Raw genomic sequence first — 27,932 nt, forward strand, 5'->3', positions numbered from 1 at the left:
TTAAATTTTTCTGGCATTTCTTTTTTGTATGTTACAAAACAAAAAAGCAAAAGCTTAGAATAAGAACCCTTTTCTCTTAGAAAGGTCAAACAGACACTTCTTGACATCACGTTCTTTACACAATGGCATACTGTTCATATAAAAGGTCTCTTATCCTATAAAAATCTTGACAAAGGCAGCCTTCTAATCCAATGCGGCCAGTTTCCGTCTAGAAAGTTAAAAAAAAAAAAAAAAAAAAAAAAAAACTTTAGTACATTTCCTATTCATTAATATGCAGATATAATAACCAAAATATATTAATTAGATTATTTGATGATTGGTCTGGAAATGGGTTGCTCTGATTCACAGAATATGGATCTAACATTCAAGTCATGAATTTTACATAGACATGTAAATGTCAGAGGATTCAAATAAAAATTTACAATGAAACTATATATTATTTCTTTGAGAGCCACTTTTATAAGCCTTCAAGGTCATCATTCATAATGAATATAAATTATGGATCTCCAGTTTGTGAAATTACCAATCAAGAATTACAGAATTCAAAAGGGCAACACATCAGAAGGCAGCATTTCTTCAATTCATCCCTTATTAAAAACACACTTACCCTGCGGACTGCTACTTGATTGTTGCAAACAAGTACGCCCCCTACAAATTCAGCTTGAATCCCCTCCCGTAAAAGAACTTGTTTGAAGTCTGACAGTCTTGGTTCGTTCATAAAAACTGACTGGTGTCCAGGAACCTTAGATAAGGTTAAAGGGGAAAGAATAACCTCAAATAAAACACCACAGTGTTACCACCACAGTGGTACCGAATAAAGTGAGATTTAACACATGATCTCTAAGATATTTTCTATTTTTCCCTGAAGACCTTTGACAGATCGTATCAAGGCTGTAAGTCCCATTCCAAGTTGTTATTCTGAATTTTCCCTCATTATTTTACTTAACATCACAAAGCCCTTCACATTTTCTGAATGTTTCCCAATCGATTTTATTAGTCATGCCTCACAGTAACAGAGAGACATCTGGTAAAGTTATGTTCCTCACTCACCCACTTGCCTGAGGGGGTCAAGGAGAGTGCCAGGAGGCAGAACTGAACCAAAAAATTCATTTGCCAGATCCTCCTCCTTCATTTAGTGCAGAGGAGAGTTCTCCCCTGACCCCAGTCTCACCTTCCCTTCTCCCTTGAGGCGAATGCAGTGTATGCCAGGGGCTTTGGACTCAGAAAAACAAGCGGTTCAACCTAACACTGCTACTTGGAAATTGCCTTGATGAGCACTAGTGTTAGCACAGTAAAAAGATTCGAGTTCTTGCCCCAATCTCAAGAGCATTACTAGAAGGGAGTCCAACAACAGAGGCTATGTTCTATTCTTTATTGCACAGAAAGGCTAAAGAGGCCTCTGCAGGAACACGGGCCTCTTACTACACAGTTTTCACACCGCTGTAAGTTAATTACCTGAGATCTCTGCTAACTGGATTATCTCTTGAGAACACGTAAACACTAGATTAAAATTATAGCCATACTTAATAAAAGATTTCTAACTACATCGAACCCAAAAGAGATTTCAGCGGAATTGACAACACACGAAAATAGGAGTACAGGAGTTCCACCGTCTTAGAAAACTATAGCTCTCCTGACCGGAAGCAGGTATGTGACGTAATCCTCACAACCAAAATTTAAATACTGAGGGGCGCCTGTGTGGCCCAGCTGGTGAAGTGTCAGGTTCAGGTTGAGGTCTCACGGTCATGGGATCGAGCCCCATGTCTGGCTCTGCACTGAGCGTAGAGCCTGCTTGGGATTCTCTCTCTCCCTCTCTCTCAAAATAAAAAATAAACGTTTAAAAAAAAAACAAAACAACATTTAAATACTGAAAAAAATCAGTCACGAAGCAATCATGGATCTTACAGTATTTGTTAAACATTTCCTTTAAATTGTTATCAAGCCCTTGCCGTCTAGGACACACACACACACACACACACACACACACACACACACACGCTCAGGCGTGCAAACACATAACCATATCTTGAGTCATCTTAATTTTAAAATTCCAAAATCAGCCTACATTGGACACATATCGTAAAGAGTTAAAAACATAAAAGCGCAATCCAAAGGGAGACAAATCAAGGAAGAGGCCGAAGCGGGACGTGCTTGTTACCTCATGGGGGGGTAAGGGCTCCAAAGTCGGAATGATCTCACTTTCTTCACCCGTTTCTTTTTCATCATCCCCAAACAGGCTCTTCATGGCCTTCTGTTGTGCCAGAACGCTGGAGTCCGAAGGAGCGTCCACCTGCATTTCCGAGTCTTCTCCATCATCCTTCAGTTCTCCTTCTTCTAAGATAACTCCTGTGTCCACTTTGGAAACTCTCATGTCTAAGACTCCATCTATCCAAGCTAATTCAGCATCTTTTGCCTTACAAAACTGAAGGGAGCTGACAAGTGAGTCTTTCAATCTCACCTACACATCATGCAAAGGGGAGGGAGACACATAAAATCCTCAGAGTATAAATTCACAACAAAATATAACCTGTTATAATTATTTCCTGACTCTGGTAATGTGTGTTAAGATTCAAAAATCTTTCACTCACCTGATCTTCACCGTGACTGGTAAGGACCTAGTGACCCATGAGATCATTAAGACCCCTGTCCACTTTCCAAAGTAGACACACTAGGCCCTTGACTGCACACTAGGACCACATGACAATTTCTTAAAATACGTGTTAATGCCAGGGTCCCACCTCCAGTGATTCTAACATAACTGATGAGACTAAAACCAGAGCACTGAGTCCCCCTAACACCCCCAAAGCTCCCTAGATGGTTCTCATGTGTGGCCCAGGTTGAGAACCACTGACAAGTCTCACCCATCAGCCCTTGCTGCTGCTTCAAGAACACTGAATTACTTCTGTTTCCTCCATTACCATGAACCTCACACATCCATATTCTTGGACTGCTGCTTCCTCTTGTTTTGTCCAGAGTAACTTTTCTGCCTGGTGAATTCCAATCCATTTTTTCCAACTAAATCTAGACATCATCCCTGCTTTAACTGACACCAACTCCTGCTACCAGAAAAAAGCTAATCTCTCCTCTGTGCTATTCTCATTTTTTTGTTTTTTTGGTTTTTTTTTGTTTTTGTATCTGCTTCCATTTTTTTCAAGTACGAATAGAACCTTGACATCAGTGAATTTTTATAAAACTTTCGATTTCTTGAATACTCCCCATTCCCGTCACCTCTATACTTTTGCAAATGTTCCCTCTGCCTGGAATACCCTTTCTCTCTCTTTCCCTTCTCTATATTACCCTGACAACCCATCAAAACATGTTAGGATTCAGCTTAGTTATCACTTCCTCTGGAAAATCTTTTCTAAACCTCCAAATCTGGGGCAGTGTCTCCCTCTTTATTCACAACATCCTGTACTTTCTCTATCAGAGGCATAACAATGTGATAAATGCCCTTCCCTTGTTATAAGCCCCTAACACCTTAAAGACTAGAAGACCTCCTAAAACAGGGGACCACGTCTATCTCACTCACCCCTGTACTCCTAATGTACCAGTCCTAATCTGCAACAATAATGTATTTATTTCACATGGCTCGGGTGCCAGCACACTTACCTGGTAGATGTGAGTTTCACTAGTGGCATCAACTGTTTCGTGTAGCTTTGGCATGTACACCTTAATATCTTTCCCACCAAATGCACGGCAGCACTCGGCAAGATCTTGACTGGCCTCTGGTGGTCCGTGGACAATGATCAACTGTCGTGGTTTCATCTGATTAATGATCTTTTTAATGGAATCTCCATCAGAGCGTCCTTCATAGTCTATGTAAGTAACCCTAGCTCTGTAATTAGACAGAATTATCCAAGCTTGTTTTTCTGATAATTTTAAAACCAAGTTATTAATGGCTTTTATAATCAGGAAAGAAATGTATACAATACATAAAATGAGGATTTGAGGAATACACATGTTACAGTGTTAATATGTGAGGGGGAAGGGTTATGGATTTTTCAGTAGGTATTATTAGAAAAAGTGGCTCACTATATAAAGAAAAATAAAACCGATTGCTGACCTAATGCCACAAACAACAGCAGATGAGTTGAAGCCATAAAAGAAAAATGTGAAGATTTAAATTCAATAGAATAAAATGTAAGAATTATGTTTATGACCAGGGACAGGGAGGGACTTCATCATATACAATTCCGAACACCATAATGAAAATATTTTATTTTATTATTTCATTACATCAAAATTAAAGATTTTTTTTTTTTTAAACAAGGTAGACCCCGGACCACTCATATAAACAGATAACAGAATGGGAGAGGCTATCTGCATTGTCCGAAACCAAGCAGGGGTAACATCCAAGATGTACAACGAACCCCTGCACATCAGTAACATAAGGGCAACAACCCCTAGAGAAAAAGACATGAGGGCCATAAACATGGGACTTCATAGACAAGAAAACAAAAAAGGTCCCAAGCATTTGAAGAAGATAATCAAACTAATAATCACTGTAAGACAAACTTAAACAGTAGTGATACGTTATTACTCTATACCTATTGGGCTGGAAAATGTTAAAGAGTTCAATAATGCCCAATGTTCGTAAGGAAACAGGGTTGAAAGAAGCCTTCTGCTCTGCTAGTGAAAGTATAAACTGATATACAGCCATTCTGCAGAGAATTTTGTGACACTGTTAATATGCATTATGTAGATAACAACCATAGCCCATAATATATGCTAAATATCACCGGACAGATAAACTGCTTTGCTATCTAAAGACTTAAAGAAAAATCCAAAATGATGAATTACTGGTGTTACTAACTGTACCAAATAGAAAAGGAAAAAGGTATATTAACCACTTCAGATTATAATAACATTTTTCAGACATTATGGCACTAGAAATGTTTAAGTCAAGGAGTATATTTTACGAAACAAACACTTAGAAAAATTAAACATGTGCTACTAGACTTACTAAAAAGTCCAGAATGTTTCTTCATATAAATGTACAGTTTAACGTTAAACCCCTACCTCAATACCAATTCAATTGCATTGGCTTTCAAATACCATTAATGAAAACAAAATGCCACCATGCTTCACAGACCTTTGCAGGGAAAAAAAAAAATTAAATTTTAAAAGCAACAACTTACTAGAGGATGTTCAGAAATTTCACATTTGAAACAATGTAAATTATATAATTCAAGTTCTTGAAATTTTATCTTGTAACCTAGTTTCAAAACGCGACAAAAAGCACTTACTTTATTTCAATAGACTCTGTTGTAGAAATACACTTAGTGGGAACATCAGATAGATCCTGATCCATGGGTTCATCTCCATTTGTCAAGCCAGATTCCAATTTGCTTTTCTCTTCTTCAGTTGCTTGAAGTTCTGGCACTAAGAAATCCTCTGGTCTAAATTATGTAAGTCTCTAATTAGAGCACTAACAAGCAAGCTAATATTAGATAATATATGTACTTAGTAAATAGCATTGAGTTTTAGGCTCCTCACACATCTCAAGATTTCAATACACAATTGATCCAAAGCTAATGCAACTTTGTAGTATCGATTACCAAATGACTGCATCTATTGTGTTTTTCCTGACCACTGAGGAATGATCGTCAGAGCGTGCTGTTGGGCTCGTAAAGAGTCCTAGATAGACCATTAGGAGAGCTTCATGGTTATCAAAAGTACTATTACAACCTGGCCTTGCATTTATTTCGATCATTCTTTTTCTGTGTCTGTGGTTTCTCTTCCCAAGTCCCACTTCTTATAAATCTCAGGCCTCTTTTGATTTCCTTTAGAGCCCCAGTTATTCTATCCCTGCCCAAAGATGACTCCCCACTGGCACATTACCAAGAAGACTGAGATACAAAATCATGAGCTCCCCCAAAAGCCTTTGCCTTTATTTCAACAAAGCACGAACGCATCTAGCTTCCCATGTTTACTTCCCGTATCAGAGAGGGTTGTATGTTCAAATCTAAAAACAAACTTAAAAATGTTCTCTCTAACCCCCTGAAATTGTCTACGCCCCACCCCCCAGACCTGCTCCCACTCCTGAGAATCCAGGCCTCTGTTGCCTAACACCCAGACTGCTATAGGAGCTTCTCAGACCCCGGAGTCCAACTTCTCCACCTATAATCCACACCATAACAATAGCAGCAGCAACCACTTAGAGGACGCTCACTAGGAGTCATGAGTCACAAGTCAGATTCTATGCTAGCTGCCTTAAAAACACAATCTCATATCATTCTTATCCCCACTTTTCAGATAAGGAAATTGAAAACTGAATATTGGACACTAATTAAGTAGAATAAGTAGAATGGTAAACAAACTCACCGATGTTATTTAGATTGTTATCTTTCCTCTCCACTACTTTAGAGGACCAAGTAGACAGGGGGATTTTCCTAAGTAAGTCCAAGAATGACCTAGAATCCACTACATGCTTAAGAGAGCATTACGGGAAGTACAAAGAAGGCACCAGGGAGGGACCTAGACTGTACTGGGGTGGCAAGGAAGAAACAGGAAAGGCTTCCAGAAATTTGTAAGGCCAGATCCAACCGCCTGGAGACCTGGGACGGGAAGATGGAACAAAGCTGAGGGAGGAGCATGTGCAAGAGCACGACGTGGAGAAGCCGAGCAGAAGGAAACGGAGAAGGCTGGTACCACGACAGCAGAGAATGCTCAACGGCATGACAGAAATATACAGAAACATAACAGAAAAGCCGGGAGAAACCAGATTATGAAAGACACCATGCGTCATGCTAAGGCATTTGACATTTGCCTGCAGAGCAATGGGAACCATGAGGGACCTTTACACAGGATAGCAGTGTTTTCAAACCTGGATTTGAACACGTAATTTCAGTTGTCTTCCAGTAGTGGCTGTAAATTTGGTAGACTTCCCATGATTCCACCCATGCTATCTCACACCCCTCTTGGAACTAAAATGTGTACGACACTGCTTGAGATGTAACCCATTTCCCAAACTTCACACATCACAATCTATCAAAAATTCTCCCTATCCTATGTCTTTCTCCAATGCATGTCCCTTACCCTTTCTTTTTAAGGGGCGGGGGAGGGATTTTGGTCACCTTTTTGAACCTTTCACATACCTAAGTAATAAACCTGACGGTTTGCCTTTAATATTAATTCTCTAGGGGCAACTGGGTAGCTCAGTTGGTTAAGCACCTGACTCTTGATTTCGGCTCAGGTCATGATCTCACAGTTCATGAGTTCAAGCCCCCTGTCGGGCTCTGTGCTGAGATCCCTCGGGATTCTCTCTCTCTCTGTCCCTCCCCCACTTGCATGCACTCTCATGCTCACGTGTGCATGCTCTCTTTCACTCTCTCAAACTTTAAAATACACATATATTTATTCTCTAGATGTTCCTCATCCTTTCTATTTTTATGTTTCAAACTATACAAATCCTCTGTGGAGTACTGAGAAACTATCAAAGCACATGATATGACCAGAAAGGCCAAATTTATCGAGTTCTAATGATACAGAGAGTTATACACCAAACAGTCTAATCTAGAAGAAAAAAAAAACTTATTCACGTACTTGATAATTTCTCCATATTCATCCCATTTAATTCTTTCTTCTGGGGCAGGAAACATAGGATAAGACTTTTTAGCCTGTTTGAAGAAACTTCCTTTACGACTACCTTCACCTTTCATCATCAGGTCATGCTTGGTTTTATGAGCTGAGGGCTGGTCAATATCTTCCTCAACGTCACTCTCATCACTAGAATCGATGTCTGCCCTAAGAGGATTGTGGAACAGAGAAAGGTCATAAAGTCCCCAAAAGATTTTGAATTAATGTTTAGAAAATTATTATTTAATTAATTCAATGATAATATTATTGGATTGATAGTTTGTAAAACATTAACTGCCAGTTAATAAATACTCATTAATACTAGCACTGAAAGCATCAACTACATGCAATTAAAAAAATTTTTTTAAATAACATAGTCACACTAAGGTAGAAAGATCATAATCAACGGAGAAAAACACACATACACAATACAGAGGAACAAAGGGAACAATGACAGCATTGTCTGAAACTGCCTGCCAGAAACAATGGAATGAAGTCTGTAAATTGCTAATTCACATTCCCAGTAAAAGTATCATTCAAATATAAATATAAAAAAACAAACAAACAAACAAACAAACAAAAAAACCAACCCAGAAAAATCTGATGGAACTTATTGCCTGCAGATATGCAGCAGTCCATGAAACAAAAATCAGGGAGAAGGAAAGATGTACAATGGGGTAATATGTCTATACAAGGGAGGAACAAGAAATTAGAAATATGTGAACAATATGGGGCGCCTGCGTGGCTCAGTCGGTTGAGCATCTGACTTCAGCTCAGATGATGATCTCATGGTTCATGAGTTCGGGCCCTGCGTCGGGCTCTGTGCTGACGGCTCGGAGCCTGGAGCCTGCTTCTGATTCTGTGTCTCCCTCTCTCTCTGTCCCTCTCCCCTTCACACTCTCTTTCTCTCAAAAATAAAAGAAACATTAAAAAAAATTTTTTTTAAAAGAGAAATATGTGAGCAATATAAGTCATTTAAAAAATCTCTTTAGGGGCACCTGGGTAGCTCAGCTGGTTGAGTATCCGACTCTTGAGTTTGGCGCAGGTCATGATCCCAGGGTCATGAGACTGAGCCTTGAATTGGGCTCCAGGCTGAGTGTGGAGCACTGCCTAAGATTCTCTCTCTTCCTCTGCCCCTCCCCTGCTCATGCTTGCTCTCTTTCTCAAATTTAAAAAAAAAAAAAAAAAAAAAAAAAAAAAAAAAAAAAGCTCTTTAAAAACTAAAACTGATTTTTTTTTTTTTAACTGTTTTTTTTTGAGAGGGGGGGGGGAAGGAGGGGGGGGGGGGGGGTGGGGTGGTGAGGGAGGGAAAGAGAGAGAATCCCAAGCAGGCTTGGCGGGGTCAGCGTGGAGCCTGACACGGGGCTCCAACTCACAACCATGAGATCATGACCTGAGGTGAAATCAAGAGCCACCCTGGTGCCTCGATTTTTTTAAAAACAAAACAAAAAATTAGCACTGAAAGCACCTGGCATTCTAGCACCATTTAAAGATGTAACAAAAGTAACAAAGTCGACATAAAATTTAAATATTTTCAATTAAAATTTATCTTAGAAATAAGTTCTTAAGTTATATACAATTAACCATAAGCTTTTAATCTGTTTGAAAACAACGCACTCTTTTGACTGCTCAAGTTTTTTCGCAGCTTCTTTCTTTAGTTTCTCTTTTTCCAAGTATTCTTCAAGTTCTTTCCCTTCAAGCTTCACACGCTTCCTTAACTGAAGAAAAATAGCAAACAAAAGGAAATACCGTTACAAGGGGGTTCAGGCAGTGGGGTGTGAGACACAGTATATCTGTAAATTTATCATCTTGCATTTGAAACCATTCAAGTTTCCATTACATGCGATGACAGATCCTATTCAGATTAGTACCAAAATTGAGCTGTTACATTTCTAGGATGGGTTTAATTTAAACTAGTTAAAAATCACCAATCGGGGGGACGTCTGGGTGGCTCAGTCGGTTGAGTGCCTGACTTCAGCTCAGGTCATGATCTCACGGTTTGTGGGTTGAAGCCCCGCGTCGGGCTCTGTGCTGACAGCTCAGAGCCTGGAGCCTGCTTCGGATTCTGTGTCTCCTTCTCTCTCTGCCCCCCCTCACTTGTGCTCTGTCTATCTCTGTCTCTCAAAAATAAATGTAAAAAAAAAAAAATTTTTTTTTAAATCACCAATCGGAAAAAAATATAGATAATATTTTTATAATTTTGATATAGGCCTACACAAGACATAAAACCCAATAGCCATAAAGGAAAAAATAAATACAGCAACATGAAAAAAAAAACCTCACTGACATTTAAAATCTCATAAAATTATAAGGAACGGAGAAAATTATTTGCAGCACTACATGACTATCAGAAGTTCTTTTTCCTAACAGCTCTTCCAAATCAGTTAAGATGATCAACATGTCAAAAAAAGGACAAATCCATATACAAGCCATTGACAAAATAAGAAAAATAGCTATGAAAAGATGTCTAATTTCACTAATGATTTCTGAAAAACGCAAAATTTTAAGAAATGTACACTACCATTTTTAAACCTATTAGACCTTAAATCTATCAGTGCTAATTACTATGTGGGAAAAGGGCACCTTCACCCACTATTACAGGAAAAGTTAGATAAACTATGTTAGAAGGCAATCTGCCAATGTCTAAACATAAAAATGTGTTTGTCATTGACATAACACTTCTAGGAATTTATCTTACTGAAACAATCACAAGCGTGAGAAAAAAAGCACATTGCAGCAATGTTTGGAATGGTAAAAAACCAGACTCAACTTTAAAATCCATCAGCATAGGATGATTACATACGTAGGTCTCTCAAACTTTTTGATCTCAGGATTTGCCTCAGACTCTTAAAAATTACTGAAAACCCCAAAGACATTTTGCTGTTGTTTTTTGGTTTTTGGTAGATTACACTTATTAATGTCTACCAAATCAGAAATTAAAAGTGAGAAAATTTTAAAATATTCATCTTTTCACTAAAAAGTAATAAAATCATTACACATTAACAGCATATTTTTACAAGAGATAATTACACTTTCCAAAGACCCCCACTCACCCCCGGCCGCACAAAAAAATTAGTAAAAAGTATGGCATTATTTTACATTTTTACAAGTCTCTTTATTTTGTAGCCCAATATAAGACAGCTGGATGCTCACATCTGCTGAATTCATTCTCTTGCAATATGTTGTTTTGGTTAAAGCATATGAAGAAAATGCAGCCTCACACAGATGTATAGTTGGAAAAGGGAAATATATTTAAATAGTGTTTCCATGAATATTCTTTGATGTTACGTTAAAATTCTAACACTGCATCTGGGTGGCTCAGTCGGTTAGCATCCGCCTCTTGATTTCGGCTCAGGTCACAATCTCCTGGTTCATGGGATCAAACCCCATGTTGGGCTCTGCACGGACAGCATGGAGCCTGCCTGGGATTCTCTCTCTCCCTCTCTCTCTCTGTCCCTCCTCAACTCGTGCATGCACCCTCTATCTCTCTCTCAAAAATAAATAAACATTTTTTAAAAAAAAAAAGGTTTTCAAAAAAAATTTTTTAATGTTTATTTTTGAGAGAAAAAGACACAGCACGAATGGGGGAGGGGCAGAGACAGAGGGAGACACAGAATCCGAAGCAGGCTCCAGGCTCTGAGCTGTCAGCACAAAGCCCAAATCGGGGCTGGAACTCACAAACCACGAGATCATGACCTGAGCTGAAGTAAGATGCTTAACCAACTGAGCCACCCAGGAACCTCAAAACGCTGGTTGTTTTCTTAAAAATTAGGCGTAATGTGGAATCTGAAAGATACCGATAACTTTTTATAGTGTTACATATTAAAAATGATTGATTTATCTTGCACTTTGAATGGATCTTTTATTTGTGTGCTATTTTGTACCTACAAGCTTTAGTTATTTGCAAAATACGGTTCACCAAGTTACAGGAATCTTATAAACCTTGACAATATTTTAAACCTCACGTTTGCAAATATCACTACCAACCCCATCAGCAAAGCCTTCTAAGTTTACGTTGTCCATCTCCTGGTGATGAGCACAGCTTTCCAAAATTCTAATTTTCACTTGAAAGTTTGAATTTTATTGGATTTAGGCAACAAACGCTGTCAATTATTTTCCTCAGAGTGACAAGCTCACCTCGCTCATCTCTGCCAGGATACCCAAGTCTGAAGAGCGTGTCATTATTTCGAGGAAAAAATGGCGTTCCAAGAAGAAAGCGGCCAGTGTAACTCACAACTCAGTTCCCCAACTGGCTTTCTTCGAGACAAACATCACGTATCAGCGTGCGGCATACCTGCTTTAGGCACACTTCCCAGCCTGCCACCCAGAGCTTTAAAAAACCTTTTACTGAAAGGATTTAATACAATTCATGACTTTTACTGCTTCATCGAGGCCATTCTTAAGTGAAACGGACTCTTCTTTGGAACTTCGGGCGTGTGGCAACGTGAAATGCGGTGACTGCTGTCGTCTGGCGCCACTGCCTGAGTTTATGCTACGGCACCAGCACCTTTCCCGCCACCGTTTTCACTCGGCAACATTAAATGTAGGCACAGTGAAAAGGCAAATCGCATCTTACCATTACTATGAGAAGTGGCTTTGACCCTGGGGACTCCCTGAAAGGATCTCAGGCCCCCCTCCCAGGAGTCCTCACACCATACTTTTGAGAACCGCCGGATTCAACAATCACAGTACATATATACGCCTGCATTATTGTGGAGTTATTAAAATGAATTAAATTATTCAAAAACATCTGAATGTTTATAATATACTCATCTATGCATCAGAAGTCAAGATAGTGGTTGCTTGGGGCGCCTGGGTGGCTCAGTCGGTTAAGCGTCCGACTTCAGCTCAGGTCACGATCTCACACTCCGTGAGTTAGAGCCCCGCATCGGGCTCTGGGCCAATGGCTCAGAGCCCGGAGCCTGCTTCCGATTCTATGTCTCCCTCTCTCTGCCCCTTCCCCGTTCATGCTCTGTCTCTCTCTGTCTCAAAAATAAATAAACGTTAAAAAAAAAAAATTAAAAAAAAAAAAAAAAAGATAGTGGTTGCCCTGGGGAGGGGACAGGAAGGATCGGGAAGGGAACGTCTGGGTACTGGTGATATGTTTCTTGGTCTGGGTACAGGCGAGAGAACACGCACACCCTTAACATTATGTTGTACACCAATGGACATTTAAAAAATCTGTACTTTTCTGGCAAGAGTCAATATGTGGAAAGTGCTGCTATTATGCTGAGATGGGAAAGACTCAGAAAAGAGTAAGTGTGGGACTGGGGGCAGGAAGAACAGTAAGTGTTTCGGATATGCCCAAGTAGAGGGGAAAACTAACAGGAAACAGAGAGAGAAGAAACAGTCCTACAAGGGGAGAAAGGAAAGAAGCCTGAGCATTAGTACCACTTACTAAAAAGTCAAAAACCTAACATTTCACGTTACAGCTCCAAATGTCCCCTTCTACGTTTTCCAAACTCAAACCGCTTTTAATATTTTTATTAACTCCTCAAATGGCATATCCGCCTTAATTGAATTTCTAGTAATTATTATTTTCAGATTCAGTGTTTCTTATCTGAAGAAACTATTTCAAGTATTTCTGAGCCCTTTTAAACTTTTTTTTAAAAACCTTTGTGTTTCTAAGCTATTCAATAACCCAAAGGACAGTGTGTACTTTGATTTGCTTGTTCTGACTCCTTCCTCACCGATTCCATATTGATAGTGAATGTATTTGAGATTTTCGTTACTATTTTCGTACTTTCTTAAGTAGAGTTAAAGACTAAGGTACCCTTATCACTCAGCTTTTATCAAACTAAACATTCCTTAAAATCGTTCCTAGGAAGGAAAAATAAAGTGTCATCTAAAACACTGCACAGCTTTGGCAGTTATCAACCCATTCAGTATCAACTGCTATAAACTTTATAGCTAATGATACTAGTTTTGGAAAACTGATAGATTTGATGAGTTGGTTATGAAGCAAAATAGCCTTTGGTCATTCGGCCAATTGTCTTGCTCCCATAACAGGAGATAAAGCAGCAAGTGCAGATACAGAAACAAGTTAGGCTATTTAGTGGGGAGAAGATAAGGGACTCTTGTCTGCTTCTACTTCTTAGCTAAGTTTGAAACAAGTTCCTGTGCTATGAGTGAGGGCTGAGAGGGGCTGTGGGATATTTGGGGAGAAAGAAGGTGCGAAGCTATCTTACTGGAGTAGGACAAGGAATATCCTACAACATGCTGGGCTGGTGGTTAAGTGTCGGTCTGAAATGTGAGGTCATGAATGTGAAGGGAAACCTATCCACCCAGTGGTGCATTAACACTAGTAACAAACATAAGGTTGCCTGGGTAGAGGCATGGCCAAGCAAAGGGTTTAACCAGAGTCACAGCTTTGCCAGGTGGTTACAATAAACAGGAGGCTAACAGAGTTAAAGGTGTTTCTAAAGTAACAATGGAGCATTAACTAGAAGCTGGAGCAATGGATAGTCAAAGTGGCAAAAGGTTCACAAACTGAAAGTCCCAGTGGGATCACAAAATTGCTGGCATGGAGTATTAGAGCAAGTCAGCTGTAAGATCAGAGTGGGATGCTTGAGGTAGAGATCTTTAAAGATAACCCATAACAAGGTAAAGGGTATGACCACAAGAGTAGACAGCATGGTTGTGGGAAGGGATGGCTAAGGTGGATTGGAGGAAAAGATCATTAAGAAACAAGGTGTCAAGGAACTGAGAGGGCCAAGGACTTGGACAGATCACACATACGGAAGCTAGAGTCATCAAGAAGGCAGTCCTGAGTGAGTGGATAGGAAGACTGTGGCCCAGGTTAAAGCCACCAATGAGTAACAGAGGATGACCAAGAGATCAGGAAATGTCAGAAGGGGTCAGTATACTGTCAAGTCTGATGGCATAACCCAGAGGGAAGACAAATGGCTTGAAAGCTGCCATACAGAAAAAGGACACCTACCCCACCCAAAGCGCATAAGGCATGAAAGAGAAACAAAGAGCACCTACTTGGGAGGCCCACAGGCAAAGGAGCATGTTAGGAAACAGCCAGATTTCAATTTCAATTAGGGAAAGGATGCAGACGGAACTTTTTTCACAGAGGGATTAAAAACACAGCGTATGTGCTACCTTCTGGGCACGGTTCCAGAGGATACCACGGAAGGGTTAAAGAATGACAATTTCCAATTAAGGAGCTCTGAAATTTGTGCTGGGAAAGGCTCTCAACTCATAAAAATCTGGAAACAACTTCAAGCTTAATTTCTGGTCACTGATTTTTATAAGCATCGTGCATAACGTGTCCCCCAAACGGTTTTACGACAAAAGTTCACATACAAGCGCTTACCTCTATTTCTGTAATTTTTTCGGAAGGATTATCAATTAGGAAACGTGCTAAAGTCCCAGGAGTAGTTCTGTAGGTTAGAATGATTGAGTTTTTAGGGTCCTGACACCACTGAATAAAGAGATCCCTTGAAAATCCACATTCCAGGTCGGGCTGGCTGGCAAGCACCACTTTAGGGCTCGGTACCCGGGCCAGGTCAGAAAGACCGTGGCACAGAGAGAGGTGGCGGAACTGAAATGGATTATTTCTTTTGTCTTCAAAACATCTCATCAATTTGTCACTCATCCATTCTACCTGGTATGGGGGGAAAGGATGACAAGAAGTAGAGAATACTAGACTGTAACTTCAGTGTCTTCTACAAAGCCGAAGAGTTCACGTAATGCCTTTTTTTAAGTCTTTCCCACCAGTGGTTGCTTAAACTTGAACCGTTTGGATGAGCAGCTTATTTTCTGCTCTGTCCCCAACGACGACATCCTCCCACCCCACAGTTCATCCCTAAAAATCCAATTCTGCATTATATCTCAGTTACACGTCACCTTAAATCTTACTGAGAAAGCAGAGTACAAGTTCTAAATAAATCTCTTACCCAAAATTTCTACTTCAAGGGAAAGAGTTCATTCAGAAAGGGAAAAATGGATTCTACCATTTATATCCTAGGAGGTATGTGACCCCATTTTACAGAATGTGATACCACGCATTAGAGGAAAAACAACTTACCCAATCGGTAAGATGGGGACAAAAACAGAAGCTACTTCACAGGGTACATGAGGATTACATGAAATATTCCACATGAACACACAGTACAAGTGGTTCTTTTTTAGCTTTTAGTACCATTATCACCACCATCATCATCAACCTCTTTCACAGAAAAATAAAATCCAAAGGACAACTAAAACATTGATTTCCATAAGCCCAATTTCTGTAGCAACCTTCTTTATTACGAAGGACAAGATGGAAACAAACCTGGGACTTCGAAAACTCCACCACATTGTAGCTGACATTATTCAGGAGTGCCAGTGAGTAGACACCTAGCCCTGCATCTTTAGTTCTCCAGATCTGATCAAGGAGTTGAGCAAGTTCCAAAACTCTGCCCGCGGTGTCCACTGCTATTAACACATTTCCATCACCTCGAAGCGTTTCCAGGACATTTGCTAGAAAAAGAGAATATACATTCTGTAGCAAGCATAACAATACCTTGCTACAAAATTGAAGATGACTTCATCTCCACGTTTTTAGTATAAAGACTATAAGTTATAAATGAGCACTCAGGCCAAGTGCAAAATTAAAATTCCATTCACGTTATTACAACTACTTTTTTGTACATCCTGTGACTGTATCCTCATAGGAGTGAAGGACACTGCCATTAACTCTACTTTTTTTCACTGAAAAAACTGTAAATCAGTGGTCCCCAACCCTCTCCACCGAGAGTACACATGAACAATGACATTCAAGGGGTGCCTGAGTGGCTCAGTCAGTTAACAGTCAGACTTTGGGGGCGCATGGGTGGCTCAGTTGGTTAAGCATCCGACTTAGGTCATGATCTCGCAGTCCGTGAGTTCGAGCCCTGCATCGGGCTCTGTGCTGACAGCTCAGAGCCTGGAACCTGTTTCAAATTCTGTGTCTCCCTCTCTCTCTGACCCTCCCCCCATTCATGCTCTGTCTCTCTCTGTCTCAAAACTAAATAAACGTTTGGGGCGCCTGGGTGGCTCAGTCGGTTGAGCGTCCGACTTCGGCTCAGGTCACGATCTCGCGGTCCGTGGGTTCAAGCCCCGCATCGGGCTCTGTGCTGACTGCTCAGAGCCTGGAGCCTGCTTCTGATTCTGTGTCTCCCTCTCTCTCTGCCCCTCCCCTGTTCATGCTGTGTCTCTCTCTGTCTCAAAAATAAACGTTAAAAAAAAAAAAATTTTTTTTTAATAAATAAATAAAAATTTAAAAAAAACTAAATAAACATTTAAAAAAAGAAAAAAAAAAAAAAAAGAGTCAGACTTTGCCTCAGGTCACGATCTCACGGTTCGTGAGTTCGAGCCCCATGTCAGGCTCTGCACTGGTGGTGCAGATCCTGCTTGGGATTCTCTCTCTCTGCCTCTCCCCTGCTTGTGTGCTCTCTCTCTCTCTCTCTCTCTCAAAATAAATAAACTTAAAAAAATTTTTTTAAAAAGAAATAAAATGACATTCGTACACTACACCGGGGTCAATTATTTATAATTTTGTTATAAATGATTCCCAAATATATACACACACGTGCACACATTTATACTTTATGTTTAGACTTTAATCTAGAGCATGGAAATCCACTTTGAAATATTTGGTAAAAACAAACTCTCGCAAAAACAAACAAAAAGACATAAGAATTGAATAGGTGACTAAAACATAGGACACAGATTATGTGTTTAAGTAGGGCATGGAGCCCAACACGGGGCCTGAACTCACAACCCTGAGATCAAGATCTGAGCAGAGGCCAAGAGTCAGATGCCCAATCGACTGAGCCACCCAGGTGCCCCCACAAGTTACGCTTTTTAAATAGAGAGATGAAAGCAGTGGTTTCAAACGTGTAAAAGCAGAATCCATTTTTCTTGTTGAAATCTCATGCAGCTTATAAAAAAAGAATAAAAGGTAAAGCAGCTAGAGCCAAATCAGAAGCAACCAGGGATGGTCCGGAGGCTCCTCTTTAGAACCAAGACTACTAGAATGTAAGACACCCAACACCAAAATCAGTGGACTATTTCCACCCTCGTGTATCTCCTGGGTTCATTTTTTTAGAGTGTAAATGTTTTTCTAAATGATTTCTGTGAGCTCTTTATACATTCTGGCATTCCCCAGACATATACCAGTGAGTGCCAAATAGAGCTAGCTATGTGCTGAAGGGCAGGGAGAGGTCAATCTTTATAACTATCTCACAAAAGCTAAATTCAAAGGAACTAAAGCATCTTTTTGTACAAAATAATGATAACATCACATAATATTTTTTCAAAAATACTAGAGTTAACCAAGCTCATATGACAAGAAAAGTGTTAAACAAAATAGAAAAAACAGTATTTCACACTACCGTGCACTTCCACAGAGGACATTAGGTAATACATACTCAGAAGTTGTTCGTCTCTCTGTTTCCTCCGAGGCTGCACATACGTAGCATTAAATGAATCTGTGATAAGCAGGGAGGGTCTGCTTAGCATTTCCAGGGAACATCCATTTAAATGGCTATAACAAAGTTGAAGAAGAGAAATATTTTATATCACCTCAAATAAACAGTAGCTTATCTCACCTAAAAAACAAGCAACTTTCTTTTATAAGATTTTCCTCTAACTATAAAAGTACACATGCTCATTGATAAGAAATCTAATATATTAAAAAAAATTTTTAAAAAAGGAAAATTAAGATCTTCCAGCATACCACCACTCAGAGAAATCGATACATTATTCTGGCATATATCCTTCTAAGCATATAAACACAGTTTTCTATGCATATACGTGTGAACGTATTTTTTAAAAGTGACATCCCATGTCTATATATTCAGTTCTATACCCTGGTTTTCTCCCATGACCTTAAAATTGGTTTCTAAATCTATTTTTCTAACAACTGTAAGAACTCCCTACTGTGTGTTTTATTTGATCACTTCCCTTTATCATTTAGGTTACTTTTCTTGTCATTATAAATAATCTCAAAGAACATTTTGGCAAAAAGTTTCAATTGCATTTCTGATGGTTTCTTTAGGACACATTCCTAGAGATGTATTTACTACAATATACAATTTTGCTAACTGGCTTGCAGAAAGATTTAACCTTTTCTAGAAAGCTCTCCCTTTTCCAGAAAAGTTCAACCAGAAAGAATGAGCAACTCACACAATATTTCTTGGAAGAATATTACCATTTAAGAGTCATTTTAATGGTATGTAATTTTAAAAAGAATTCTCATTTTAATTTTACATTATAACTTTTGTCCATTTTGTCACCGGCATCTTTTTGATTGGTTAATATCTGGTCTTCTACATATAAATGTCTTTAGCCAACTTGCTGCAAATATTTTCTCTATTTTATTGGTCTTAATTATTTCAGACATTTTGAATCTGTATATAACCAAATCTATCAAAGTTTTCTGTTGTAACCTGGTCTGGTAACTTTACACTTACAAACTCTTTTCCAAATCAGAGATTAGACTCATGAATGTTGTTTCATTTTCTATTTAATTTTAATCCATCTAAAATATATTTGATAAGCAGTAAAAAAAAAAAAAAAAAAAAAAAAGACACAAACTTTCCCCCAAAATGTCTGAATACCATTACTCAAAAATCCATTCTTTACTCATTAATCTGTGACTACAAAAGCCTAAAATTCATTACTTATATATCTCTAAATAGAAGATCCAGAAGATCTTGAGGCTTTTGTAATCTAATACAAAATAACTATAAACTTAATGTACAGAAATTACAAAAGAAGCCTCTACAAAACAATTTTATTGTAATGTTGTGAATACAAAATGAAATATTTAAACTTACAATTACTATGTTCCCTTTTAAAGGGAGTCTGACTTCATTTTTTTTTTTAAGGGAGTCTGACTTCAAATGTAGTTATATGATAATTACTAACTTTATTAAAAAAAAAAAAAAAACCCATCCACAAAGTTCCTTTAAATAGCAGGTGAAGTAGCATATAAGATATAATTTTATGTACAAAAATTAATCTCCTTTCCAACATCTCCAGGGAGATACCTGTTTTATAGAGTGGATACTTACGTGTAAATTTGTAAAATATATTTTATCTCTTATATCAAAGTTTTCCCTTACAGTGAAAATAATTAAGTTTGAAAACGTTCACTACTTGAGGCTTTTAAATAGTTCTAGCTTTCTGGTTAAAAAAAATAATAACTTTTTAAGTTTCCCCCCAAAGAATGAAACACCACCAACTGCATCTCCGTTAGCTTTTGTCTTGATATACCTACATCTCCCTCTTGTGGTTAAAGTCAACTGCGTAGACAATTTCTTCTTCTCCATCTTTGACTATTTTCCATATTGTTCCACCTATCATATGACCAGCTGGCAGAGGTGTGATAGACAAGCCATGTCCTTTACCTGTGTCAAAAAGATAATGACAATACTCAGATTTCTTTTACAATCCTAAAGAAAGCTTATTTACTTGTAAACTATTTTTAATAGCTAATATATACAGTGATACAACATTCCAAAGTAACAAGGCATACAATGAAAATGCAAGTCTCGCTCTCCTGTCCCCCAGCTACTCTACTCCTTCACTATAGACAAACACTCTTGTCATATTGTTATGAATTCTTGCAGACCTATTGGTGCTTATAAAAAGTAGTATATAGAAATCAAGTTTAAAAGCCAATACACTATTAATTACTTAGTATGAATGAATACATTTGAATATTTTTTTTTTACTTATTTATTTTGAGAGAGAGAGAGCAAGTTAAGAGTGGGGAAGAGGCAGAGGGGGTGGCGGGAGAGGGAGGGAAAAAGAGGGAGGGTGGAGAGAGAGAGACAGAGACAGACTCCCACGCAGGCTCTGCACTGTCAGTGCAGAACCCAATGAGGGGCTCGATCTCACGAACTGTGAGATCATGACCTGAGCCGAAATCAAGATTCAGACACTTAACCAAGTTAAGTCATCCAGGCACTCCAAATACATTTGAATATTTACACTGTACGCACAATCATCAAATGTTTCTCCTTCTGCTAACCTCTAAACTCACAGAGTAACCATTCAAATCTCATTATGGTAAAAAATCTATCCTACAGAAAAATTAAGCACAAGCAAAACTGTTGTGACCATTGTTATTTCTTGACTAAATCACCAGAGTCCACTGTTATGCCATTTTTTCAATTTCATTGCCAGGCTTCATATTTATGACAATCTTTAATACCTATCTCTCCACAGAGGAGAAATGTGTACTTAAGAGAGGACTTCCTGACCTAATTACATAATAAACTTCTTAATATCCGATTCTAGAATTCAGTTATCTGCTACTATGCCGCCAAGGCACTGCATCTCCTTCAAGGCCTGAACACCACCTCCAGTCACCAGAGCGGCTTTAGCCCCTCAACCCCACTGTGAAGTCCTAGGAGGAGGATGCGGCCACATCACCTTTGTGCACCATACACAGGAAACACTAAGTTTTCCCCGGCTGCATGTGAAAAGGCTTGAGCTATTAACGTTTTGTTGCTATTTAGCCTGGACTATTTTAAAATCCAAATGACTTGGGAGAAGTTCAGCGTCCATATCAGAACTAATCAGATGCTAATCTTTGCTTTTTCAGACCACAGGCCCTAGGATATTTACTACAAGTTCTCCCTGGACTTGTCAGCAGCTTAAACCCTGTTAGTCCAATTACTACTGCAGACATTCTTTTACCTTTCAAATTCACAATCTGAGAGAATTTTAACTGCTGTATTTTATCAAAGGCTGCATCCACATCATCTAATGTAAAGAGCGTAAAGTCCTCTGTGTTGTGTCGAGACTAAAAGAAAAACACAAATAAAAGGTTAAAAATGATCACTGCAGGAGTATAAAAAGCTTTTTTTGACCGCTTCACTTACCTGGTAAAGATCATACATGAACATCTGTCCCATTTTATAAACAGGAATGGTCGCATAGATCGCACAATTCAGCCCCAGCTTCCCGACAGCAGACGGGAGGGCACCAAGATGAAGAGGATCAGGATGGGACAACAGCACTGCATCAATCTGGTGAACATGCCTACAAGAACAGGATCAAAACGCTCTCTCCGTTTCTCCAGACTTGTTTTGAAGAGTAAAGACTATGCTGGGGTCAAAGAGGAAAACTAAGAGCTAAAGTTACAACACCAATCAATTTCAGTTATTACTACCCCCATGTTGCATAGATATCACAAGTATGGAATATGTTGCACAGAACCAGGTGATGTCTATACACATCTTTTTCAAAAAAAGGAAAAAGAGGGGCGCCTGGGTGGCTCAGTCAGTTAAGTGTCCGACTTCAGCTCAGGTCATGATCTCACGGTTCCTGAGTTCGAGCCCCGCGTTGGGCTCTGTGCTGACAGCTCGGAGCCTGGAGCCTGCTGGGGATTCTGTGTCTCCCTCTTTCCCTCTCCCCCTCCCCCGTTCACACTCTGTTTCTCTGTCTCTCAAAAAATAATAAATAAACATTAAAAAAAATTAAAAAAGGAAAAAGAGAACCAGTAGACACACCACACAGAAGCTGATTTTGATTGGTTATCTTATATGCCATTAATTTAGGTTGAAGAACTCAACTTGAAATTTCAGAAATTGTTCATTCAGAAATGGCCACACGTTTATTATGGATTTTTGCCTCCGCTTTTTAGCATGGTGCCTGATAGCACATTCTCTACAGTGAAACTTCAATCAATCAATAAAGCACACACTCTCAGTGACAGAGAAAATTAGGAAAAAAAATGTTTTGCTACAAGTTCTAGTTTCCAAATATTTCAGTCCCCTTTCCTTCCATAATTAATATAACTGAAAACATAAGTGAATTTTTCTTTGATGGATCAGTATTGTTTTATATCACATGGTCAGTATTCTGGGCACCAATTCTCAGTGTAGAGCCTCAACACACATAGAAAGTAAGCAAATGTGATCTGACGGCAGACCTTCCACAGGGAAGGTTTTTTCCTCTTCAAATTCTTCTAAACCTAATCTTCTCTAAAATTAGGGTGCAAAGATCTCTACTGGGACCCATTAGCCAAGTAACAATTAACATTTTACTGAATCTCAATAAACATAGCTCATAATACAATCAAAACTTTAAAAATGAAAACAGTCGCTTTTTGGCTCTTTGGCATGCAAAATCAGGTCTTTTACTATAAATCAGAGCAAAGAGAACATACACTGGGTCACATCAAAATGGTATCATGGTGTAGAAAAGAGAAGTTGATTTAACTGAAGTCTAAAAATAGGAGAAGTAACTTACTTCCTCAGGGAGTCTATAATATCCATAGAAAAGTGCTCATCCCAGCCACAGTCCAGGAGAAACCTAAACTCGTCAACTTGCAGAAGATAGCAAAGAGCAGACTCTTCCTGAACCCCCGAGAGGGTAGTTAATTTGATAATAGATGTCATTTTTGGTCCAAAAACAACAATCCAAAAAGTTCTTTTAAAAGAAATAAAAATATAATTAAACACACATCATAGTCTAACACACGTAATAGACAAATTAACATTGTATCAAGTTTCTAAGTGATTAAAAATTCCATAAAGAGAGAAAGCAAACACATTAAAGACCTACTCCCATCACTGCTAAATTTGAAAACACAAACATGACGTTACACACTCTTGTTGACAACGAGTCCTTCAGCGGCTCCTCAGTGTGGCTTAATGAAAAGCCGTGAACTTTAGAACCAGTTTCAGATCTGAAGCTACTACTATGTGGGTCTAAGCAATTAATTAACCTCTCCTCACTTATGTATGCCAGTCTATAAACATGAGTATTAATAATTCACATAAAAACGATGTTGAAAGATTTCAAATAATGTGTAAATTACACAGACTAGAGAACACCAAGTTCCCCGATAAATGAATGTATAATGAATTAACGAACTCATCCTCCAAGGTGACTTTGTGCTTCCTTTATTTTGCTCTGTGACGGCAATGATTTCACTGCATTACAATTAGTTTCCATGTCTTTCTCTCCTATTAGACCAGTGGTCCTTAAATAAACAGGCATGCTTGAGGATCTGATAAAAGTTTTGTACTTTCTTCTCCCCTCAGTCGTCAGGGAACAAACAAGGCACACATACTCAAAGAAATCCTTTTTAGGGAGTTTAATGTTAAGAACACTTGCACTGGAAAGTAAGCAACTACAAAAGACAGATGTAGAATCTTAAGCTTGCAATTCCTGAGAGAACCTGACACACAGTAAGTGCACAACATATATTCGATGGAATTTACGTCGAGATGCCTACCGTATGAATTTCAAGGTGTAACATGAACACATCTATTGGGATTTCAGACCTAGAACTGCGTGCTATTAAACACATGTGACAGAAACACTGATTAACAGAGTACAGCTCCACAGCAACATTTCAGATCTTAGCTCCTCACACTACATTAGTCTTCCCTGGCCAACTGTGCAAGTTAGGAGAGGTCACGCATACCTGATGGCCTCTTACCAGCTGCCCAAGGTCCTATCAACACACTAAGGTAAACTGACTGTCACCTTTCATGACAGGCTGTCAGGAGGCTAATCCCACCTCATGTCATCTTTCCTCTCGTCAGTCTCAGCCAAAGATCCAAGACTCCTGGGTTATCCATGATCACTGACGTGCACATCTGCCTGTCGGATCCAATCCCCTACTTTCTATCCCTCCCGGGTCCTTCCAGTACGTTCTCTGGGACGATGCCGCTCACACTCATCTGTAACTGCACCTCTTCTCTGAAGGTCCTCTTCACCTGGTAATCTTCACAGAAACTGGTTCTCCTGCCAGAAAACCTCACACGGTTTTCTTCTTCTTCTCGCACCCCCTGTGCCTCGAAAGCAGGAAGTATGCGTTCCTTGCTCCTCGCTGCAGCTCAAACCAGGTCTCCTCCTTCCTCCTTCAAATACTCCAGTCCCACGGAGCCTCACGCCTCCCAGCGGGCTATGAGCCTTCCCTCTCTCTTCCTCGCTGCTGACATCCGTTAACCTGACCTCATTCACGGACGGCTTTCATTCCTGACTTGGTCTTCTTAGTAACTTCACTACTGACTCTGGTGCCTGCCTTTCTCCACTCCCATAACCCTGTTTCACGTCAGCCACCCACCACTACAGGTATGCCCTAGACTTCTTCACCCGTGAGCTGCACCATTTCCAAAATCTGACCTTCCAGCATCTCACTCTCTCACTACTGCTTCGCTCACTCAGCAATCCCACTCCAGAAATCCTTCGGCCTCACCGAATCCCTCATCATCCACCAACCATGGTTTCACCCCCTCCAGTCTCCATTCACATCCTTACCATCAATCCATGACGCATCATGAGTATCTTGCAAATACCATCACGTGTCTCGTCGCTCTAGTCCTTCTTGGTACAAACGTGGCAAAACCCCAACCTCGACTGACTCCAATCATTTGCTCTGCCTATTCCAGGAACTATATGTTGCCGGGGGGGAGGGGGGGGAGGGGGGTCAATCCCACAACTGTGTGGCCTGCTCTTTCAATTCATGGTCAAAGGTCCCAAGGAGGCACTAAGCACTACCCGCCAACCTGAGTTTTCTTCGCTGGCTGACCACCTCTGAGACTGCTACTTGACATCGCCTCTTCTCTGCTCAAGCATCATGCACTGTCCCCTCCGCCCTACTATCAATTCATAATCCCACTTCATTCTTCAATCAGAAAATAGAAGTCATCAGACAAGAATTCCTTTTCCAATACCAAATCTATTAAAGTATCCGCACGTACACTGTTGTGTCTCCCATTACATGAACTCAATAGCCCTGCTCCCTATGAGTAGTCTGGCTGCCATTCTCGTTTACCTTCTAGAGGACCGAACTTCTTCAGCCATTCCCTCTCTTCCCCACATCAAACCATGTATCACTGATGTGCCACTCCTATTAGCACACACAGATCCTCTAGAATTTCCCGATTTAAAAGAGCCCTCTCTTAATCCTACTATCCCCGCAAGTCGTCCATCATTTCTATGTTCCCCTTTCATCGCAAAAGTTCTCAGAGGATTTGTCCACATGTGTCTCCACTTTCTTGCCTCCCATTCAGACTACCAAACCTGGCATCTTTGTCTACCAGCCCACTACTAGTGTGTTCATCAAGGTCACTGGCAAACCTCTACGCAATTTAAGCCAATGGCATTTCTCGGGCTTCCACTGACAGAAACCGTAGCAGCATTCGATAAAAGTAAGTGCTCCAGCCTCCCTGAAATGCTCTCCTCCTCCTCCCTCTGCTTCTGTGTCACCTCCATCCTGGTTTTCCTTGTATCTCACTGGCCACTCCCCAATCTCCTTTGCTATTTATTTTCTTCCACCTCAAATGTGGCAGTGTGCTTCAGCAGGACTTTTTTTTTTTCCAGGTAATCTCACCAGTTCCACAGCCATAAATATCACCTGATCTCTGATGGCCTCATCCTTGAGTCCCTCCTTTACTTTGTATCCCACATCCGGTCTGTCACTAAGTGCTGCATTTTTACCTCCATTCTATTTCTCAAACTGCCCTTCTGTCTCCACTGTCACTAAGACCTCTAACTAGTTTGTGCGTTTTCCCAGTCTCAAATTTATTCTGAGATGGTTTTTTAACAACCCGAAAGTCCTTCCCCAACTCAGTTATACCCTGTGACATCACGCTACTTCCCTCAAAATGCTTACTGCTCTCTATGCCTGCTAGTTACTTATTTCCTTGCTTTGCCCATCCCTGTCTTTCCTCCTCATCCCCACACTAGACTATGAATTCCATGAAAAAACAGACCTGGTCAGTTCTGGTCACAGTTATCCTCCAATGTGTCCACAGTGCCTAACACATGGGGGGGGGGGGTCAACAAAAGCTTAAATGAATGAAGTATGGCTAGTGTTAAATGAGCTTAGCGAACTGGCTACACCATCAACAGTTACCTATTCTTATGCATTTCCCCTTGCCTGGGAGAGCTCTTTGAGGCTCGATCCTTTTTTGTGTCCTTACTATATATTATTAGCACACGTCTTAAACACATAGTGGTTGTTCCATAAAGAACTGATGAAACAAATAAGTTAAAATTAAAAATATGTGGACTTAGCATATTCCTATTTGTAAGGCATGAGAAGTACAAAGACATTTATTCTCCATTTGATGAAAAACATTTATAAATACAATTTGGGGAAGGAAATAAAAAAGTTCTCCCTGCCAAAAAGCTTCCTGTACCACAAGTATATTAGTGGCCTAAGAGAAACTCTCTTTCTACTCAAATCCACCTTCACTTCCACTTTATTTAGATTACAAAGTGGAAATAAAGTAGCTTGCAGACAGAAGTGAATGAGTTCATGTGAAAGCTTTTTGCAGATAGACCCAGGTTTCAACAGGTGAAAAGGTATTTTTAATTCAATTGCTTATAATGTGGCTATATCTTTACTAGAGACATTCATCACTTACTGATATCTCAGTCGTATATAGGATGAAACACCATGAATTCACGGGAAGAGTTCTTCATAAATCTAAAAAATAAAGAGAGTCTGCTAAATGTGGTATAACAGATTTACTTCTGTTTTTAATTATGGTGTTTACCTTCTATGTCATGCCCTAAGGTGAACACATGAGCAGCAGCAAGTAGCATAAGAAATGATCCTGTTTTTAAAAAGAAAACCTGTCCTAATTTTTGGAAGCTGAAGCTTACATAAAACAAACAGAGATAATAACAGTCAAAAATATTGTACCAAATCGGTCACAATCAGGGGCTAAATATGCAGTTTGGGAAATAAGATTTTAAAAACTGACATTAGCTTATGTTAATGAGAATCATAAAAGAGGTGAGATCTTAAATTACTCGTTAAGGATGGGCAGGACCCGAGAGACAAAAAGAAAAGGTATTTCAAACAGGGGAATAACATGACCAAAGGCACAAAAAATGTATAGAGTGTTAGTGGAAAAAGCAGCTGGGCACACTTTCATATAAGCAAAAAAATGAAAGAAAAATTCTAATGAACAGAAAAGGGCCAGATAAAGGCCTTGGACTCTGGATCTAGTTCTTCAGGCAACAGAGAAACATTTTAAGATCCATTATCAAATAAGATGACATAATACAGGAAATTCTGTATTTTAGGAAAATCAGCTGGTATGGATGATTGATTAGGTAAGATACAGAGAGCAAGGAGATGAAAAGGAAGAGTATTTAGCAAACTACTTCCTCCTTTAGACTTTGCTGGTTCTATTTTGAGACTAAATGCCTTTGGTCTCAAATGTACTTTGTAACTATATGACATGAATTCATTAGTTCTTATCTAAGTAACCAAGGCTTGAAATTCTACATGTTTGATTCCTTCCTTTACTTTTTTTGAACAGTCTGTTACCAACTCCTGATTATTTTTCTTAGCCTCAAAATGCTTTCAAATGTATTATTCCCTTTCCATTCCTACC

General features: G+C 39.5%; 1 protein-coding gene across 1 annotated transcript; it reads right to left on the bottom strand.

Annotated features, from left to right (window-relative positions):
- CPSF2 (cleavage and polyadenylation specific factor 2) lies at positions 1–27,192 on the bottom strand. Its single transcript, XM_049612280.1, has 15 exons — positions 26,952–27,192; positions 22,816–22,995; positions 21,444–21,603; positions 21,259–21,364; positions 19,832–19,961; positions 17,979–18,094; positions 15,860–16,047; positions 14,900–15,190; positions 9,196–9,296; positions 7,546–7,746; positions 5,247–5,399; positions 3,610–3,835; positions 2,159–2,458; positions 608–742; positions 1–208 (listed from the first exon to the last, which is right to left on the bottom strand). The coding sequence occupies exons 2-15, from the start codon at positions 22,962–22,964 to the stop codon at positions 116–118; spliced, it is 2,349 nt and encodes a 782-aa protein (XP_049468237.1). The 5' UTR covers positions 22,965–22,995; positions 26,952–27,192; the 3' UTR covers positions 1–115.
- Between the last annotated feature and the right edge of the window lie 740 nt (positions 27,193–27,932).

Source organism: Panthera uncia (genome assembly GCF_023721935.1).
Source record: "Panthera uncia isolate 11264 chromosome B3 unlocalized genomic scaffold, Puncia_PCG_1.0 HiC_scaffold_1, whole genome shotgun sequence".
In the NCBI taxonomy this organism is placed as follows: Eukaryota; Metazoa; Chordata; class Mammalia; order Carnivora; family Felidae; genus Panthera; species Panthera uncia.

Coding starts and splice junctions, on each gene's coding strand:
- CPSF2 (XM_049612280.1), bottom strand. CDS start 22,964: ATGACATCTATTATCAAATTAACTACCCTCTCGGGGGTTCAGGAAGAG. Junction 21,604..22,815: donor ATTATAGACTCCCTGAGGAA/GTAAGTTACTTC, acceptor CTGTTCTTGTAG/GCATGTTCACCAGATTGATG. Junction 18,095..19,831: donor TTTAACCACAAGAGGGAGAT/GTAGGTATATCA, acceptor ACTTTGTTATAG/CCATTTAAATGGATGTTCCC.